This window comes from Dermacentor silvarum, chromosome 10 (genome assembly GCF_013339745.2).
Source record: "Dermacentor silvarum isolate Dsil-2018 chromosome 10, BIME_Dsil_1.4, whole genome shotgun sequence".
NCBI classification, from domain to species: Eukaryota; Metazoa; Arthropoda; class Arachnida; order Ixodida; family Ixodidae; genus Dermacentor; species Dermacentor silvarum.
In genome coordinates this window covers 114,132,242-114,150,394 of record NC_051163.1, presented here as the reverse complement: position 1 = coordinate 114,150,394, position 18,153 = coordinate 114,132,242, and the positions used below count along the sequence as shown (strand labels likewise).

Sequence of the window (18,153 nt, the reverse complement as noted above, 5' to 3'; positions counted from 1 at the left end):
ACTAGCAGTCTGCTAGTAAGGCTTCGTCAAAAGGCTTCCAGTCCCTTAAACTATTCAGCTGATAAAAGTCTAGGAGTGTCTATGCAATAACTTTGTACCTGTTATTCAGCTTTTCTTTGCGATCTGAAGAATTAGTACATTCAATACTAATAGCTGGTTGAGTTTGCATAATTTGGTAAGCAAAGGAAAGCTATTCATGCCTGCAGGATTGTGCCATAGGTAACTGGCTTTAGCTTCTGTACCAGATTTTCGTCTGCTATATTTTTATGGTGCAGGCAGATGCAACAAATGTACCAGATTTTTATGGTGTACTTGCAGATGGACACTTAGAATTGAAGCTTTTATCAGGGATGCCCTGCAACACATCCTGATCTTGGTAAATCTTATTAGCCATAGGGGAATGCTGTCATGAGCAGCTTAGCCAAGTACAGCTGCCCAGTCGATCACTATTGCACGAGCACCGAGAAAGTGCAGTGAGACAGCAGGCAAAATGTTTGAGGACAAGCGTTATGCACTTGAGATGAAGCGTTGTCTGGAGCATGAGGTCTCGAGATTGATGCCCTGACGCACATCAATGCAAGCATATATTAAACATATATATGCGTTAAAATCGGGCAAATGCCGTTAACGCTGTGAGCTAGTTATTGCTTGAAAATCTTCCTAGGGCAAGCAGGAGATGATGCATATTCAACGCATCCACTGTCCCCAAGCTTCGTTGAGACACGCTGTCAATAAAGGGGTTAAACTCCTTACAGTAGGAAGGATCGAGGAAACAATTTTCAAAAGGGAGGAGTTGCCTGAAGCAGTCGCACGAGTACTACTCGCAGCCCTGCATGTTCTGAAGAAGCAAGCTCGTCATTACTGTCAAGCACTGCGACGAGTTTGAGTAAAGCTATGCTGCTGCTTGGATGGTTTAACTTCAGTCACATCTGTCCAATGTTCGCCACTTATATATATACACGTACATACCTGCCTAGTTTTACGGTTTTATCGTAAAATGCCTGATTGCATTCGTTTACGACTGTTGTATTGACCCAATTATAACCATTTTTGCATATAGTTTAGGACAAGGAAAACTTAAGCGAGAAACAATACAGTCGCAGTAATTTTTAGGGTCAATTTTTCAGACCCAGTGATTACACAGGTATACCCGTGCAGCAGAGACATAAGCTGTTAGAACCAATGTAAAACGGCAACTGAATGTTTGGCAGCCGTTATGTGAATAATGCATTAAACTTCATATGAAAACAGCTTACTATTTTTCAATTAGTTTTAGTATCTTGCAGTCCACTGTAGTGCGGTTTTCAACTTCTTAGCTTGACAGCTCTGTCTTCAAATAGTTTTGAATGTTTGGTTGGTATACTATGTACAGGTACAAACAAATGTAATTCGAACCCAATGTGAACGACGCTCCGATTACATGTAAAGAAACGGACCAAGTGGTGCGCTCACAACTGGCCACGAGGGTCAGACTTTGGGCATGCGTAATCCAATTTCTTGCTTCCACCTGGGGCTGCTAGAGGGCACTGGGATGCAGTTCAGCCACAGGTCTTGTGTTCCAATCCCTTTTTGGGCACCTGCGCACTAGCTGCAGCCAAACACTAAAACCTTGAACAGTCGAGTAAGGCCGTCATTCAGCTTCCAGTTTCCTTTAATCTCCTTTAGCCAAAGTTGGCAACACAGCTATAGTTTGAATAATTTATTTGGAACCTTTCAACATGTTGCAAGGAATGTGCACAAAATAATCGTGAATTGTGACAAAAATAAATGTGTGGTTTCTACATAAAACTATGGATATGATTTCTGTACAGCAAATTTCTTATTTACAATGATAAGCAAGGATCTTCAAGTGAGATGCCTGTGCTGAAGATTTACGTGTGTTAATGAATTAAACATACCTGCCAATTGCAAAGTAAACATCAATTGCAGATAAATTTTGAGCAATTGATAAGAATGTTCACACCTCTTGAATATATTTGTTCTCAAGTTGGCCAAATCGCGTGGGATTCTGTCATTGTGAGTGCAAAGCTTAATAGGCAGCTATGCATTGAGTATACCGAGTTTCTACTTTAGTCTCTCTGTCATATGCTATATTTGAACACAGACGTTAAGTTTTCTCCAGCTAAAAACTGTGGCGCAATCAAGATGGCCTTCACATCTGTTGTGTCAACATGCACTCGGGTAAAGCACTTAACAGCAAGTACACCCGTGAGCAAAGGTATACGGACCAGGGGTTGCACGAAAAAGCCGATTTTTTCCTCTGTCTATGAACGCAACTTGAAATTGAGGACTGCAGTCCAAACTTGACACTGCGAGCTTTTCAGTGTAATCATCAATGCCACTTTATGCTTGTTAATTACGAAGAAATTCCCATTTTTCGGCGGCCCTGTGGTCCGTATACTTTTGCTCACGGGTGTACGTCATCGCCAGGCTCCTGGAAAAAAAGGCCCGAGTCAACTGCAATAAACCCATTTGCTGACCTGGCTCCATACAGCATGGATAAGAACATTATGGTGCCATTTGGAACGATTCCAATTAGGAATTTCAAATTTTACGTCCCTTTGTGCTGCAAGCACTTCAAGTTTTGCAGCTCAACCGACTTCGGATGCTCTGCCTTGATCTTGGAGCAATGATCACTTTGGATAGTGTTGCTCAAAGCATAGTGGCATTGTAGACTTAATGGCATTTTTATAGCACCGTTGCTTCATGGTTTTTGTAGCACCATGATCGTGTTTTCGCGAACACTGTTGCGAGAACATTCAGGAAACGTCTGGCTGCAGTCTTGCGGTGCACACGAAAGGCAGCGCAACTGAGACGAATGCCAAGAAGACGCACTGTCCGGCTGGCAGAGGACGCCGCTATGGTTCAAGGCCTGGCCAGTGTCTGAGGGACTAGCCTCCCAGCCCCTCCGTTCCCTTTCCAACCTAGCAGCGACTTTTCAATAAAGATGTTTTATCTATCCTCTCTCTGAGGCCACTCTCAAGTTTAAAGTGTCAGTCAGCTCTGCTCAAAACAATGGACTCGTTGCACACAAAAACAACTTTGCATCCTCATTGGATTCTGCAGATCAAGAGCCAAAATAAATGATCTTGCGTTCTGAACCTGCTGCTCTGCTTTTAGCGATTGCATTTTCCGTTTGAAAAGCCTGCTCAGACAAAAATCTGCATGCTATTTGGACTGAGGCAGTGGTTCTGTCTGTGGCGCTGAGGAAAAGATGAGGCTCAGCAAATGATTCTCCAGAGCTGGCTGAGAAGTGAAAGCATGTCCGCACCTATGTTAACTATAGTAAATTTCAAGATTCACTGCGATCAGCTTTAAATAAACAGGTTGGCCTAAATGATGAAGTTAAGGCAGTTAATTTGTGTCAAGTGACAAGTGACAGTGGGAGCCGGGCGAACACGGGAGAAATGCACTTTGCCCTCTCCCGGTTCTCGCTCGCCTCTCGCGACGCGCGTGCCGCGCGGGAAGAGGGAAAGCATCCGGCGGGCGAGGAGGACACTCCCCTCGCGGAAAGGCAAAAAGGCATAAAAGAGCGCGACCGAGAGACCCCCGCTCTCTCTGACCTCGCTTGACCTTCTGCCTGGACGGATTTTTACCTGCTGAAAGCCGTGAGTGACCTCGTTCGCGTGACTACCACACGCGACGAGGCAAGCCTATTTTATTAGTTGGTATACAGAGCGGACTTCCCTCTACAAGTGTGTTTTATTGCTGACAGCAATAAACGTTGTTGAGTTGACTCGCTGGTTGCCTTATTCGCCCGAACCCTACGTAGCTGCGATTACACGCGCTACGGGTTGGGGAAGACCCCCACATTTGGCCCCACGTTGGGCGCCAAATGTGGGGGTCTTCCCCAACCCGTAGCGCGTGTAATCGCAGCTACGTAGGGTTCGGGCGAATAAGGCAACCAGCGAGTCAACTCAACAACGTTTATTGCTGTCAGCAATAAAACACACTTGTAGAGGGAAGTCCGCTCTGTATACCAACTAATAAAATAGGCTTGCCTCGTCGCGTGTGGTAGTCACGCGAACGAGGTCACTCACGGCTTTCAGCAGGTAAAAATCCGTCCAGGCAGAAGGTCAAGCGAGGTCAGAGAGAGCGGGGGTCTCTCGGTCGCGCTCTTTTATGCCTTTTTGCCTTTCCGCGAGGGGAGTGTCCTCCTCGCCCGCCGGATGCTTTCCCTCTTCCCGCGCGGCACGCGCGTCGCGAGAGGCGAGCGAGAACCGGGAGAGGGCAAAGTGCATTTCTCCCGTGTTCGCCCGGCTCCCGCAGCGCGCGGTGTGCGCGCACGAGATGTCCACCCGGCTGCTGTCGCGGGCGCTCCGTGCGCCGGCGACGGGCGAGCGCCCGCGGGAGAAGGTGGCAGCGTGTGCTCCCCCACAAGTTACAAAATATCCAGCTTCAGTATGCAGTCAACTAAAGGGGGTACTTATTCACCATGGTGGCATCCGGACTGTGAACGCGAATATAGAAGAAGAAAGGCAGCCTGGAGAAAGTTACTCTATAATCAATGTCCACGTAATTGGAATGACTATAAATTTGTTGCAACTACATTCAGGCAAACAGTTGACCAAGCGAAAGAAAATTATAACACTAAATATTACAGTTACCTATCGCAGTCTAGTAATAAAAAAGCCCTTTTTAGGTTTCTACAGTCTAAAAAGATTATTTCAGCCCCGATAAATGTAGAGTCTGTTCGCTTCTTCCACGGAATTGGTACAATCACTGGAGGAGATTGCAAAAGGCTTAGAGCGTCGATTCACATCACTTCGCCCCTATCATATACCGGCGCCTGAAACAGCTAATGATTACATAGCAGTCACATAAGAACAATTAATGAGAGTGGTAAAGATGCTGCCAGCTTTAGCCCCAGGTCCTGATGGCATAACTACAGCAATGATAAAACTATTATTCAAATTATCACCCCAGGATTTGCTTAATCTTGTAAATTTTTCAATTAAAAATGCATCGATTCATCCAGACTGGAAGGTTGCCAAAATAATTCCGCTACTCAAAAAGCCGGGTCATGGATATACAATAGATAACATTAGACCTATTTCTCTGACCTCAAATCTCGTAAAATGAATCGAGAGAGTTCTGTATGGTCACATCGATAGGTGGATAGGCGAGAACCAAATATTAAGTGATCCTCAAACAGGATTCAGGCCCGGCTGCTCAATTTGGTGTGCTCATGTTGACTTGGAGAGTCGAATTCAACTCGCTCGCCGCAACAACCAGTACGCTGACTTAGACACATTAGACATTGCAAAGGCGTATCACACTGTCGATCACAGTACCTTAATCAACAGACTCGAAAGTGTGAGTCTCCCACGGTACATAATTGCATGGATTCAAAATTTTCTAAGCGGACGCACATTTTATTGCTATCAAAACGGTGTCTTCTCACATTTACAAACAGACAAGGGGCGTTCCTCAAGGTGCAGTACTTTCCCCCGTATTATTTAATATTTTACTAAATCACATCCCGACACATCATGACGTACAGGTATACGTATACGCTGATGATATCGCATTTTTCTCAGTATCAAATGATATTCATAGCTTATATAAAACTTTGCAATTGTATTTGAATCAGATTGAAATTTGGCTAAAAGGAATACAAATGTCGCTAAATGTCAGCAAAAGTGCAATCATTGTTTTTCCCTTATCTTTTCCTATCCGAATAACACTGTCATATGGCCAGGAGATTATTCCGCAGGTGCAATCTTTAAAATATCTGGGAATGATTTACACAGAAAAGCTTAATTGGAAGACACACATAGAATACATCGCATCTAAAGGAGCACGCGCAGTTGGTTTATTACGAAGAGTCAGCAGCAATCATTTTGGAATGCGCAGGGAGACCTTGCTGATGATTTATTGTATGTATGTCCGCCCCATTCTAGAGTTTGGATGCGTGTTAATTTCTGGAGGTCCTATTTATAAATTATGCCCTCTGGTTCTTTTAGAACGCGAATCACTACGTCTATGTCTCGGCCTTCCAAAATATGTAGCGAATAATATTCTTTATCATGAAACACACCTGCCTTCTCTTCAAACTCGTTTTCATATACTGACAGTCCAAACGTTACTGAACATATATGCTTCTCCCTAGAGACGCTCCTTCTATATGTTTTTTAGAGAACCAACTGCATTCTTTGAGAATCAGTGGTCCAGACTGCATTGTCCCCAGGTAGTTTTTGTGCAGTAACTATTAGAGCCATTAGGAATATCAATCCGTGATGTGGATTTTCAAAATTTCCCTACTGCGACAGTAAGCGTTGAATTCGATGATATATTTCCTAATAACGCTAAACTCCTGCCTATTCGATACCTAAAAAGTTTGCTAGATGACCACCTCGAGAACCTCCAAATAAATGCAGTAATAGCCACAGATGCTTTTGTCAGTGAAGAGAAGGCAGGAGTGGGTATTTTTTCGGCATCATTAAATTGGTCTTTCTCCCTTCGACTACCCGACTTTACGCCAATATTTCAGGCGGAGTTATTAGCGATCATCCTAGCTCTACGAAAACTTCCCACATCTATTACTTCAGCCGTAATCTTAACCGACTCCTTGTCTGTTTGCTCCGCTTTATCAGTGCCCAATTCATCTATCATTCTCCGAGAATTTCATTCATCCATCCCCCAACATTTATGCCTTATCCCTCTGGTTTGGGTGCCAGGGCACGTGGGGCTCTCTTTAAACGAATCTGCAGACGCACTAGCAGCGGCATCTCTTAATGGCCCGGTACTGAGGATCCTAAGACCTTCGGCATACGTCACTTCTGCGAGATTTTAAAAATTTTCTGTCCAAGAAGAACAGGCCAAATCATGTGTACTCAATAACACCGATTTTCAGCACCTTAGGTTTCCTTGGCACAGCAGATGGTGTTCAACAAGAAAATTTGAAATGTCGTTTACTAGAATGCGTTGCCGAATACCAAGGCTTCATCTCTATATCCATAGGTCTGGTTTGGCGCCTTCCCCTCAATGCTTTTATTGCAACGAACCCAAAACTATGGATCATTTCTTTATAGAGTGTCGTAGGTTCACCATGCATAGAAAACGCCTCCTAGAAGGTCCCCTTCGCCAACTTGGATTGACCATTATGTTACCTATCATTCTATCTCTGGGGGGGTCGGAATAGGAACGTATGTGGTGCCATATTTAATTTTGTAATGGAAACAAGGAGACTGCCATGCTAATTTTTTTTTTTCACAAGACAACAAAAATATTTGCTTCAAATTTTAAGATGCTATAGCATGAAAATTACTATTAACGATTATAATTCATTTTATTATCTCATTCTTAAGTAAGAAAATCCCCATTTAGGTATCCTTCATTTTTCTTTCCACTGCTGCCCGATTCATGGCCAATCCCCCGTAGTGGGTTGTGCTATATCTATAGGCACCAAATCAAACCAAGCTGGCTGTCATCGTACCAATCTGCGCTGAAAGGTGGGGTAAGGCATTCAGAATAGTTCACATAATGTTCACCTAGTGTATGTTGTTACAGCCTGCTGACGAATTGACCTTTTTCAGACCACACCACGCATGTCTAGTTGTCCTACCGTATGCCTTTTTTTTTTTTCTCCCCAATTTCCCTATGACAAAATTGTGTCACATGGACAGTGGAAAGAATGTGAACATACCGAACGCATTATTCTCGCACATTAAGGGGAATTAAAGGAAAAATGAGCCATTTACAAAATTTACATGACAGAACTAACTCTGCTTTGAGTTTTGTGAACAAAATGTTGCGCTCTTTGGCGGCGAACAGCTGGCAATCCACAAAAAACATGGCCTCCGAGTCTGTGTTGCGTTGCTTGGCAACAAATGCAGGGAAGAGATTCACGTAAGAACCGGAGCCATTGCATGTGTAGGAGGTAATGGTAAAGTATAGTGATAGAATATTTAAATACGAAAGTTAACATAGAGATCAGATATGGTCAGAAGGCTAGATAGCGATAGATGTAGTAAAACCTGATTAAAACAAGCAGGCTAGGGGACTACTTGTCCCCGCCTCATTTAAAGAATGGGTGCCAATAAACATCATCATCATTAATGTTTGTGACGATCAGTAGAAAGGCTAGTTAGCGATAGATGTAATAAAACCTGAATAAATCGAACAGGCTAGGGAACTACTTGTCCCCGCCCCATTTAAAAGAGGATGCCCATAAACATCATAATCATCATCTATGTTTGTGATTATGTCTTGCCTCGATGGTGGTTTGTGATCGCCCGCTTCAAAGGGCAGCTGCTACATTATAATCACCATCATTATTTTGGAGGCCATGTAAAACTTAAAACTGTGGCACTCGCAGTGCCACAGTTCAAGTGACAAAACGGTTGACAAAAACAACATGTGAGCAGCGTTTACACTTACCAAATAGCTGCTCAGAGACGTTTCTACGCATGTGTTCCGTCGCTTTCATTGTATGTACGTTTCGCTAGTTGGCATTGCGTTATTATTATTTAATAAGTTAATTTTAAACGTTTCACGGAAGTCAAAAGAGCGGCTTTTTGGTATGGCCACACTGCGTCTTTAAATCAGTGTGACGTCACTGCGCATTAGCAGTCGCCATCTTTGGTCGAAATTCAGAAGTTGTTCCAGCTGCTGCTCCTGTGTCATACGGGTGTTTTAGGCCCGAGGATTAAGTGTGTGTTTTTCCTGGCTCGGCAGCAGTCGGTGCTCCCGCGAGCCAACGCCCGAGGATTAATGTCTTCCTAGCGTCGGTACACGAAAGGAAAGAGCGGCACCATGACCATTCTGCCCACCAAAAAGTCGTCGCAATCGAAAAGCGAGGGCGACGGCTCCGACCCGAGCTCGTTTCATGGCGACCGCCATGGTCACTCGGGCCACTCGGCCGAGCAGTACAACTTCGCGAATCGCAACTCGCCGCCGCGTTGGGCAGCGCCCAACGCCAGCTCGCGCGACGAAAAGCGGCCCGCTCACGCGACCGCCAGCGGCTTCGACGAGTTCGACGCCGTCGACGGTGGCCCGAGCCACTCCAAGCGCAGGCATAGGGCATCGCCGCACCGGAGTCTTCGCAAGGCCCACCACCGCTCGGCTGGCATAGTCGTCAAGCCGAGCACGTCGCAGGGAGCCAACAGCCCCGCGGTCGAAGACTCGGCTTCGGGGCGCGAAGACGCTGACCCCAGCGGATACAACTCTGGCGACGAGTACGACAAGCCGCCCGAGCTCTGGACCAATGAGGAGTACAAGGAGGCGAGTGGCGACGATGTTTTGATCTTTTTTTTTTTTTTTCGCATCTCGTTTGTGGCCGCGTTAGGAAGCGACAGGCGAGCACGCACTTAATCGCAAGACGTTTTTCCGTATCGAGAACAGGCGAGGTAGTAGGGGTCAGCGTAAGCCATGTTGGAAGTTTCCGTGGCCCCGCTTTCACAGACGCGAGTTAGGGCAGTACGAGGTCAGCATGTGAAGGGCAGGTCAGCAGCGCTGACGCAGGGAAAGGCCCCCCGCGCTTGCGAAGAGCAAGAACACTTCTCGTTACGTAGTTTTGACCAGCACTCGATGAATGACGACGATTGCAGTTTTTCGCACGCCCTGACGTAACGTCGTCCGCTGCAGATGACGGAGATGCTGGCGCCTTCTGGCACACCGCCCAGAAAACGTCCAATTGAGACTAATGTGCATACTTCTGCTGATTAGCCTTCAGAGATATTGCGTTAGGCTGCAAAACCGAGGGAGGATCCCTGTCCATCGATTGTATTAGCCGTTGTTACACCGCAGGGAAAATACGTAGGCTGACATTTGGATCTGTTGGGAGGCTGTCGGGCATGGGTTTGCTGGCCGTTATCTCAGATCAAGAATCCTTGTGAGTCCAACACTCTTTGTGGCCATGGTTTAGTGACTATCTTGGTTGATTACTGATTATTTATCTGCTGCTCCTGATCTCACTGATGTGGAATGCACAGTCGCATCTAGCTTTGGTAGTTTCTCCATTGCCACAGCTTGTTCGAACTGCAGTATTAGTCATCACTGTCGTTTGTAAAAGGACATGTTGTTTTTACCGCTGCACACGTTCATCAGTTCCTATGCTTCCCCGGACATTGCACAAAAACAGCAAGTACACAATGTGTGGGTTATGTGATGCCTTGCAAGCTTTAAGGTTGTCAAATTTAGTGTCATCCAAGTCGGGGCTCTTGGCTTCAGCGAGTGCCATTTTAATGGCTTAAGCACCACACAAGACCGTGCCGTTATCTAATGGCAGTGATCCTTGGGTGCTAAAAACAAAAGCTCTTAAAGTGGTTATTAGTACTTGGAAAATGGTCATGTGTGTTCCATTTTTTATTAAAAAAAAACATATTCTAAATGGCATTCATATATACTGCTTGGACAGCCAGAAGTGTCAAGTACGGTATTATGCACGCATGGCAAAATACAATAGCTGTGGCGTCTCAAATTGGGCTTTGCAACTGCAAGGCAGTTCTTGTTGATTGCAATAAGAGCAGTTGGAAAATGAATACCTGCCTGTAAGATTGCATAGGAAAGAAACTTTTTGGCTATCTGCAAATGGATGTGAGAGTGTCAAGATTGTGTACACAGATTGATGGTTTTTAATAATATGCACAGTTATATTTATCTTTCGATTCAAGCCATGGAATGACAAGGCTTGTCTCCTTCCCAATGATGTGTAAATATAAATGAATTGTTGTTTTTCTGCCGAGTCAACTTTTGCAAAGCTGTCCTTCAACACATGCTATCCAATATATCTCGAGGAATTCACTTAATCAGCAGTTATTGGAAATGAAAAGCGTTATTGCAGCATCTCTTGATTGCACTTATTACATTGAACATTAATTGCACTGAGCATAGAGGTCATGTGACATGTACATACACCACAAACACCATGATTTCAGTGACATTTTGGGAAAGTGTTTGCAAGCGGGATGGTTGGTGATCCATAAGATTAGGAGTTGCAGCACAGAAAACAAGAAGAAAAAAGGAAGTGATTTGACCATGTGACTTCCAGCAGATCTTGTTTGTTTCCAAAGGTGGCAGGCCTATGTACCCACCATCACTTATCACCAACCCACCCGAACCCATGGGAATAGCTATCATCTGCTGAAAGGAAGCAAAAAGCAAACAACCCCAATACTCCCAGACTTTGTTGACCATGGATGCTGCTGCTTCTTGCCAAATAACTCTCGCAAAGAAAATGTTTAAAAGAAATACGTGCCCAAAGGTGGGACCAAACCTCTTCCTGCACAAAACAGCCTGATGCTCCATTAGGCCACAACCACACATATACTTCCCTCGTGCCTACACCAAGTAGCTCTTACAGATGATTGGTGCTGTGTGCATCATGCCACGCAGTGTGCGTGCGCACATTCGGTGCACAAACATTACGTAAGATTACATGCTGCATAGGATGACAGTAAATATATTAGCACAGTTTTATAGCATTTAATTACACTGGTGGGAATACTGCTACGATTGCTCCAATCTGTTACATTCCATTAAAGCTGCCCCAAGTTGAGCTGCGCCGTGCATTCTCGAAGGCCACTACAAAGAGGAGTTGTGGTCAGTGCCAGGTGGTGGTCGTCACCATCCCACACAGAGTTCCCTCGTATATGCTGCCATTTATAAAGCTAAATGAACTAAAGGGTCACTGAGCTAATCCAATCCATTGCACGCTTGTGCATGTTTGCTGTCTGCCATTAGGAAACTCTATGTGCCATATTCGCCAGTTTAGTGTAGTAGTCTGGGACTAAGTTCTGTGGCCTAGTAGTGTGCGCGCTGCTCATTTTCTGTTGTCTCGCATTCGCACTTTGTACCACTGGCGTGGCCTTGGTGAGAGAGATTTTCCTCAAGTGATGACGCATTTGGCACGGTGGCTGTGTCATGGTGCTCAGCAAACTCAAACTTAACCATTGCATGTTATTAGCTGTTTTGCTGTGTCATGTTTATCTGTGTGTGCTTGTAATGAAGCGGATTTGTTGCTCTGCCATTTTACTATCTAGACGACTTTAGGCCTAAATAACATTGCTCGAATGGCCATACTGCATACCACGAGAATATTGCGGTGTTTTTTTTCTTGTGTGTGTGCCTTTGTGTAGCTTGCTTTACCACTGGGGATGCGCAGTATTTTCTTTTTTGAGCATGCAGGTTCACTTGGTGTGATGGTTGTAATTTGTGAGTGGTTGTGTAAGCAGATTATCTTTCTCGAGGATATTCACAGTAATGTGTGCTAGTACTCTGGAACCATTTTTGACGTGCAGAAATATTGTCCAGCTGACGTGCATTCCGAATAATCTTTGTTGACTGCTGCAAAATCTGCTCCACATCGTTGTTCTTGCTGCTACAAAGCCTGCTCCAAAACGCTCTTGGCCATTCCCACCACTGTAATTAACATAGTTTCCAACATGCGCATTGTATCTACATAATGTTTTTTTTTTCTAATTCAGAGAGCAGAATGCATAGGACATAAAAGCTGTACAGAGCTTGACAGCAGAACTGTACAATATCAATGGAGGCATGTATCTGTCCTGCATCCAAACATTGGCAAAAAAATCATGCTTGTGTGTAAATCCAGCAGAACGTGCTTAATACACGATGTTTGAGTGAATGCAGGCAAAGGAAAAAGTTGCTGCTAAGGAGCCATTAGGTACAAGAAAATTAAAAAAAGGGGAAAATTTGGTTACATATGAAATGCACACCTACTTCATGTAGTAACTCCAGACTATTCTATGCTACGTTATCTAAAACAGAAGGCAGTGCGATTCTTGGCATTTGTGTGAGGCAGAACCTATGCTGATACAACAGCTCCTATGCATTCCAAATATGATGGTCCTTTTTGTGAATGAACCAAGTAGGTTTTCTGACACAACCTTCTTTTGCTGTAGCTGCGGCTTCTGTTACCAACCTAGTGCAAATGTCTCAAACACGCAGACCATGGAGATATTTTTTGTGGCCTGTGAGACCTTACAGCATTCAGCTCAACCTACCTCTCTCATAGCATAAACCCTTTCAAGCCAAGCATCTTTTGACCAACCATCTTGTTTGGTTGGATAGTAAATTCCTATTACGAGAAAACGAAACAATGCACCAACCAAGAAGGTGTCTATAAAAGGTTCACAAATTTTTCAGGTTGTGTACAAAAGTCTTGCTACCCATTTTCCACATTTTAGTCGCACCTTTTGGGCCATAGGTTCTCGTTTGCGTCCTCATATGAATTTACCTTGCAGCCTGATGAAAGGTTGTGTAGTGATTGGTTTAACTTCAGTACCCGAGTTCATTGCAGCTTTGTCAATACGGACACTGTGACCTTGTTTTCATGGTATAATGTGCAAGCACTCGCATTGAATGTGGCCATTTGCACCTTTTATGACGTGGAAGCTCACATGTATCCGTGTGATGGATAGGACGCTAGACATCTTGATTTGCTACCGAGGAAGGATATACGTAATTTCCCCCATCTTTTTCTCTTGCTTGTCGGCTCAAGGGATGCTGGTACAGTTTCCTTTTCAAATTTTATTGCCAATTGTTTGGTGGGAAAAAAAAGCTGGTTATAAGAAGGGTAAATTAAAGCCAAACAGCTTGTTAAATTTTGCTCCAAGTTTGCAGTGCTGGTGACAGCAGTGTGTAAGAAATAGGTTTGATATGCTTGAATATTTTGGATGCTTCTGTGGAGGAAAAGCCTTAAAATTTACCATTTTGCATTACATTTCTAGGTTGAGTGTATGGCATAATATAACCATTTTCTATTGATAAACAGTTGCTAAATGAATAATACATGATATGCTTTGGTGCTTGTCACTGTTTGGCATTATTTTATATCTGTATTAATGTATTTTGTAAGCTTACAATAAAGAAATGTGTGCAGAAGAAACGGTAAAACTTTTGGATCACTTGTGTTAATGCAAACACAGATCGTCCAAACTTAAAAAACTCGGAAGTGATAAAATGGGCACAGGACACAACACTAGTAAAGCATGCTTTTCCATCTGATTTCCACTTATTTGTCTCGGGTAATGTTGTATTGGAAATGCAAGAGTTTCTTTCTCAGTTTTGCCATCATGTAGTTTTGACTTACATTTCCCATTTCACCTTAGAATGACTATTAGTGGACAGATCATCATCCTAAGTGTAAATGAAAACAACATAATCTTTTAAGTGCTTAGGTGCAGTCATTTAAACTGCTGAAAAAGTGCACAAATGAAGCTAAGTTGTGATTTGAGGACAGAGGGAGGATCTCTTTGAAGAACTAATCCACTTTACTGAAACTGCGTGCGTTGCTTTCCAGACCCTAATAGAGGTTCTAGTGGAACAATGATGAAGTTGTTCAGGAGCAGCTGGATGTTGAGGACATTAAAGTATTTGTGTGTTTGTACTAGGACATTGAATGTGCAGTGCTGCCACTCGTTTTGCTGGCTTTCTATGCACTTATGCTTGGTGCAGTGACTAAACTAGGCCGTGCATGATACTGGCACATTTGTTGAGCTAACTCTTGGATCCTGAAAGTAACAGCTTTACCATATTTTGGCACATCTTCAGCATCATTTTGACCCCATGCATAAGAGAAAAAGTGCATTTATTTGATAGTAGTCGGCCTAAGTCATTTATTATATCAACCTGCAGGCTTGCAATTATGTGTTCTTTTTTTTTTTCTACGCAGTTCTTGCTCTTACTGTTACACAGTTACAATGCAACCAGAGTGTAATTTTGGTGACCACGTTACGCCATTGTTACTTTTCCCAGACTTTGATAGCCTGAAAAATAGAAGCCAACAGCAAATGCTCAGCTGTTGTCAATGAACACATTGTCTACAATGTAACAAAGACAGCGCAGACTGCTTGAAACAGCTGCACAACTACATAACAGCATTTTTGTTGTAAGTTTGTTATGTTCACTCAGTTTATTGTGAGTTATTCCTTCACTGTCTTCTTTTCACACTTTCATCAGAGATCATCGGGCGTCTGCGATTTGAGATGACGAGGGGTAGTACAAGACTCTTTGCCCGAGAGCTCTTCAAAGCTAGGAAACTTTTGGCTATCGCTTCGATCTCTTTTGGGAGCGTAATTGTGTTTATTGGCTTTCAGCTGATGGGATGAGAAGAATGACCAGCAGCTAAGATAGTATTGTCATATTGTGGAGTTATAAAGTGCATTGACAGCATATCCATGGCTGTGGTATGTCATGGTGGGTACAATGTCGTGCAGAAATGGAAACTTTTATGGTGTCTGGTCTTCCTGTCTGCTTGTCTTTAACCGTTTTCCCACCAACTTGGGTCACTGGGTAGTCCATGGTCTAGTGGGTCTAATGGACTAAAGAGCATCGGGCTGAGGTGCTGAGGGAACCGTGTTCAAAACCAACCGACGGACCAACTTGGTTCACTGGGTATGTCACCTTGGGTATTTGCGGCTCTTCAGCAAACCTCTTTCACACCAACTTCGTTTAGTGGGTGTGTTCAGCTCTTCGATGACAAAAAAAAAAAAAAAAAATCTTTTACAATTTCTCTGGTGTAGGATGGAATCAAGCCCACGTCATATCCTCCCTAAGACCCCTTGTGCAATACATTGCACATTGCCTTCTACATTTTTTCGAAATTCACTCGGAAGTGATTACGCAAAATATTCACTTTGGGTATGAAGTACGGTGCATGTGTAACTGTAAGGAAGTGGTTTATCCCTATTCTTGTCATCGGCTTTCGAGGAATTTGACACTGAATCGATCTAGGCCTTTGTGTTGTCCTAGGCGGCCGAAAGCAACCTTGAGGTGTTTCGCAATCATTGAGATTGTGTGAAAATACTGGGCGCGGCGGCAATTTGGCAATGTACTGCACGTAGTTCCAACTTCATTTCTGTGTTTGAGCAATGAAATGTGTAGTTTTTTACCATAGCAGACATGAGAAGACTAGATAGTTTTTTGTTTTTTTTTTCACTATGCATGGAGACAGTTTTTGGCATCTAACCCTGGTATCTAAACTTTAAAAATTGTTTTTCAAGCTCATATCATAACCATAGACAATAAAAACTCTTTTAAGAGCGATTACATCCCATAGTTGTGTTCAAGTCTCAGGAGGATATATATTCAGACAATCTTTCCTGAATACATATTGTCAGCTTGTAGTGACGGTGAACAACCATAGTGGCACAACGCAAGTCACCAGACTGTTTACTGGGTGAGCCTGTGCCTAGCAAAACAAGAAGCACAGTGGTAGCGGCGAGCACACTCGTTGAAAATGTGATCTGCGGGTCAGACGTGTCGGCTCTTTATGCTTGACTCATGGGAGGCTCCAGTGCAATGACTGGTGCCGCGCGCAAGTTCTAGAATGTGCAACACTGTTCGTGTCATGCATGCAGTCTGATTACAAAAGGTTTGGCAACAACACAGACAACAGATAGAATCGGCTACAAGAATCGAGAATGTTCGGATACATACAGGGGTGGGTCGGTCGTTCGCCGAGCAAGAATGTACAGCAGCTGGTGAAAAGTGGTCTACGGGAAAAGATAAACAAGTACACATGCACACACGCCACGTGCAGAATTCACGGCTTCGCCGCTATATGGAGCAGCGTGTCCAGTGAAGAAGCGCGAAAGAGGAGCCGGGTTGTGTACATGCCTCATACATGATGCATTTCTGCGGTGTCTGTACGATGTCACCACAGGGCTTCAATGCTAATTGCAATAATGAGATGGTTTCTGCCAGAATTTTTATTTTTTCCTGTCGGAGACCGATTATTGCATTCCTGCACCTTCATTAATCATGCAAAAACAAGAAAATATTGCATGTTGGAAAAAATATGTCATTGTTTAGTGAAGAAAGATGTTCATTTTATGCTACTGTTAACACTTGTTTGCACTTATATAAATGCTTCTCAGTTCTGTCTAAGCCAGTTTGCCACAGATAAGGCTGAACACGGCGGTGTGAAGGTGGGAAGAAGCAATCATGTTTTGGTATTCCTGCTTTTTTTTGTTTTATCTCCTGTATTCTTGTGGCGGTAGTCTCCTTTCGCACCGACACCATGCATATCAGTGTTTTTATTTTTTCTCGCTTCACTGGTTCTTGTGCGACATCTTTGTACGAGCCACATGTGTGCCTTCTATGTAGTTCCTTACTGCCATTTAGAGATCGGCTTTAACAAGGTGCCGTGCATGCAGTGCATGTATTTGCCTTCCTCACAAGTTTCTCGTAACATGATGTGAGAAACGGCCTAGTATAAATTGTTTTCCTGCAGTTTTTTTACACAGTTTGACTTGCTGTGCACTAGTTTTCCTTATTGGATGATCTCTTGAATTGGGTTGCACTAAGTTTTATGTCCGTGTGTTTATGTTTAATTGTGACTACATACATGATTCATTGTTAAGAGATAGCAACAGTGCTGACATAAATTTTTTATGTAGAAATGTGTTGAGACTCTTGACGTAATCAAAAGCATCTTTGCAACCTACCATATTAATGGCATGATGCTGCAAGTTCAGAGTCTAAAGCAAACAGTTATCAGTCAACTGTGTGCATTTTGTAAAAGCATCTTTAAAAGCTATTTTTGCGGAAAGTGGGATCAGATTAGGTAGTGCAGCGTTCACACATGTTTAGCGCTGTTACTACATGCGCTAACTGCGACGGAGTCCCGGACACACATGCCAAACACTGGGGCCAAAGTTAGCATGCACTCTGTGATTTCAACAGTCTTCTGTGATACAGAATCATGGAAGCAGCGTGATACACAACAGGCTTCCTTGTGACAGGGTGCTATCAGTCAGTTGGTCTAGCAGTAGCACTCCAAATCCTTGAGATTAGCAAGTGCGCACAACAACTGACAAAGATGCTTCGAGATTGTGATTGTTCAGCTGATGTCTGTCGTGTGTGGTTTGCAATTTTTGGTTCATGGACTATCAGGGTATGCTCTTTTGTAATGAGTACCCTTTTATTGTTATGGAAAAAACACGAGCATGCTGCCATTTCAAATGAGAAATACAGTCCCTATTTATCATGTAGATGGGTCTTCCTGCAGTCACACGCAGCACTACTCTTCACTTATCAGAAGTGATTGTGAATTTCATTGATCATTCACGTGCAGATGTCATTCTCTTTTTCTTGAATACATTTTAATGTTGTATCACATTTTTCTTTGTATTGCGTAACATAATTTGTGCCATTAAGCTTATTGCATTTTTGTAATTAGTCTTT

At 43.5% G+C, this 18,153-nt stretch overlaps 1 protein-coding gene across 2 annotated transcripts in view; it reads left to right on the top strand.

Annotated features, from left to right (window-relative positions):
• Positions 1-8,552: 8,552 nt before the first annotated feature.
• Positions 8,553-18,153, top strand: part of LOC119466498 (OTU domain-containing protein 5-B) — a 37,454-nt gene continuing 27,853 nt past the window's right edge. Inside the window, exon 1 of one of the 2 annotated variants that reach the window (XM_037727012.2) lies at positions 8,553-9,225. In XM_037727012.2, the coding sequence (XP_037582940.1) occupies positions 8,758-9,225 (468 nt within the window). In that variant the 5' untranslated portion in view covers positions 8,553-8,757. The remainder of the gene's footprint in view (positions 9,226-18,153) is intronic. The other variant, XM_037727011.2, reaches the window with a different exon arrangement.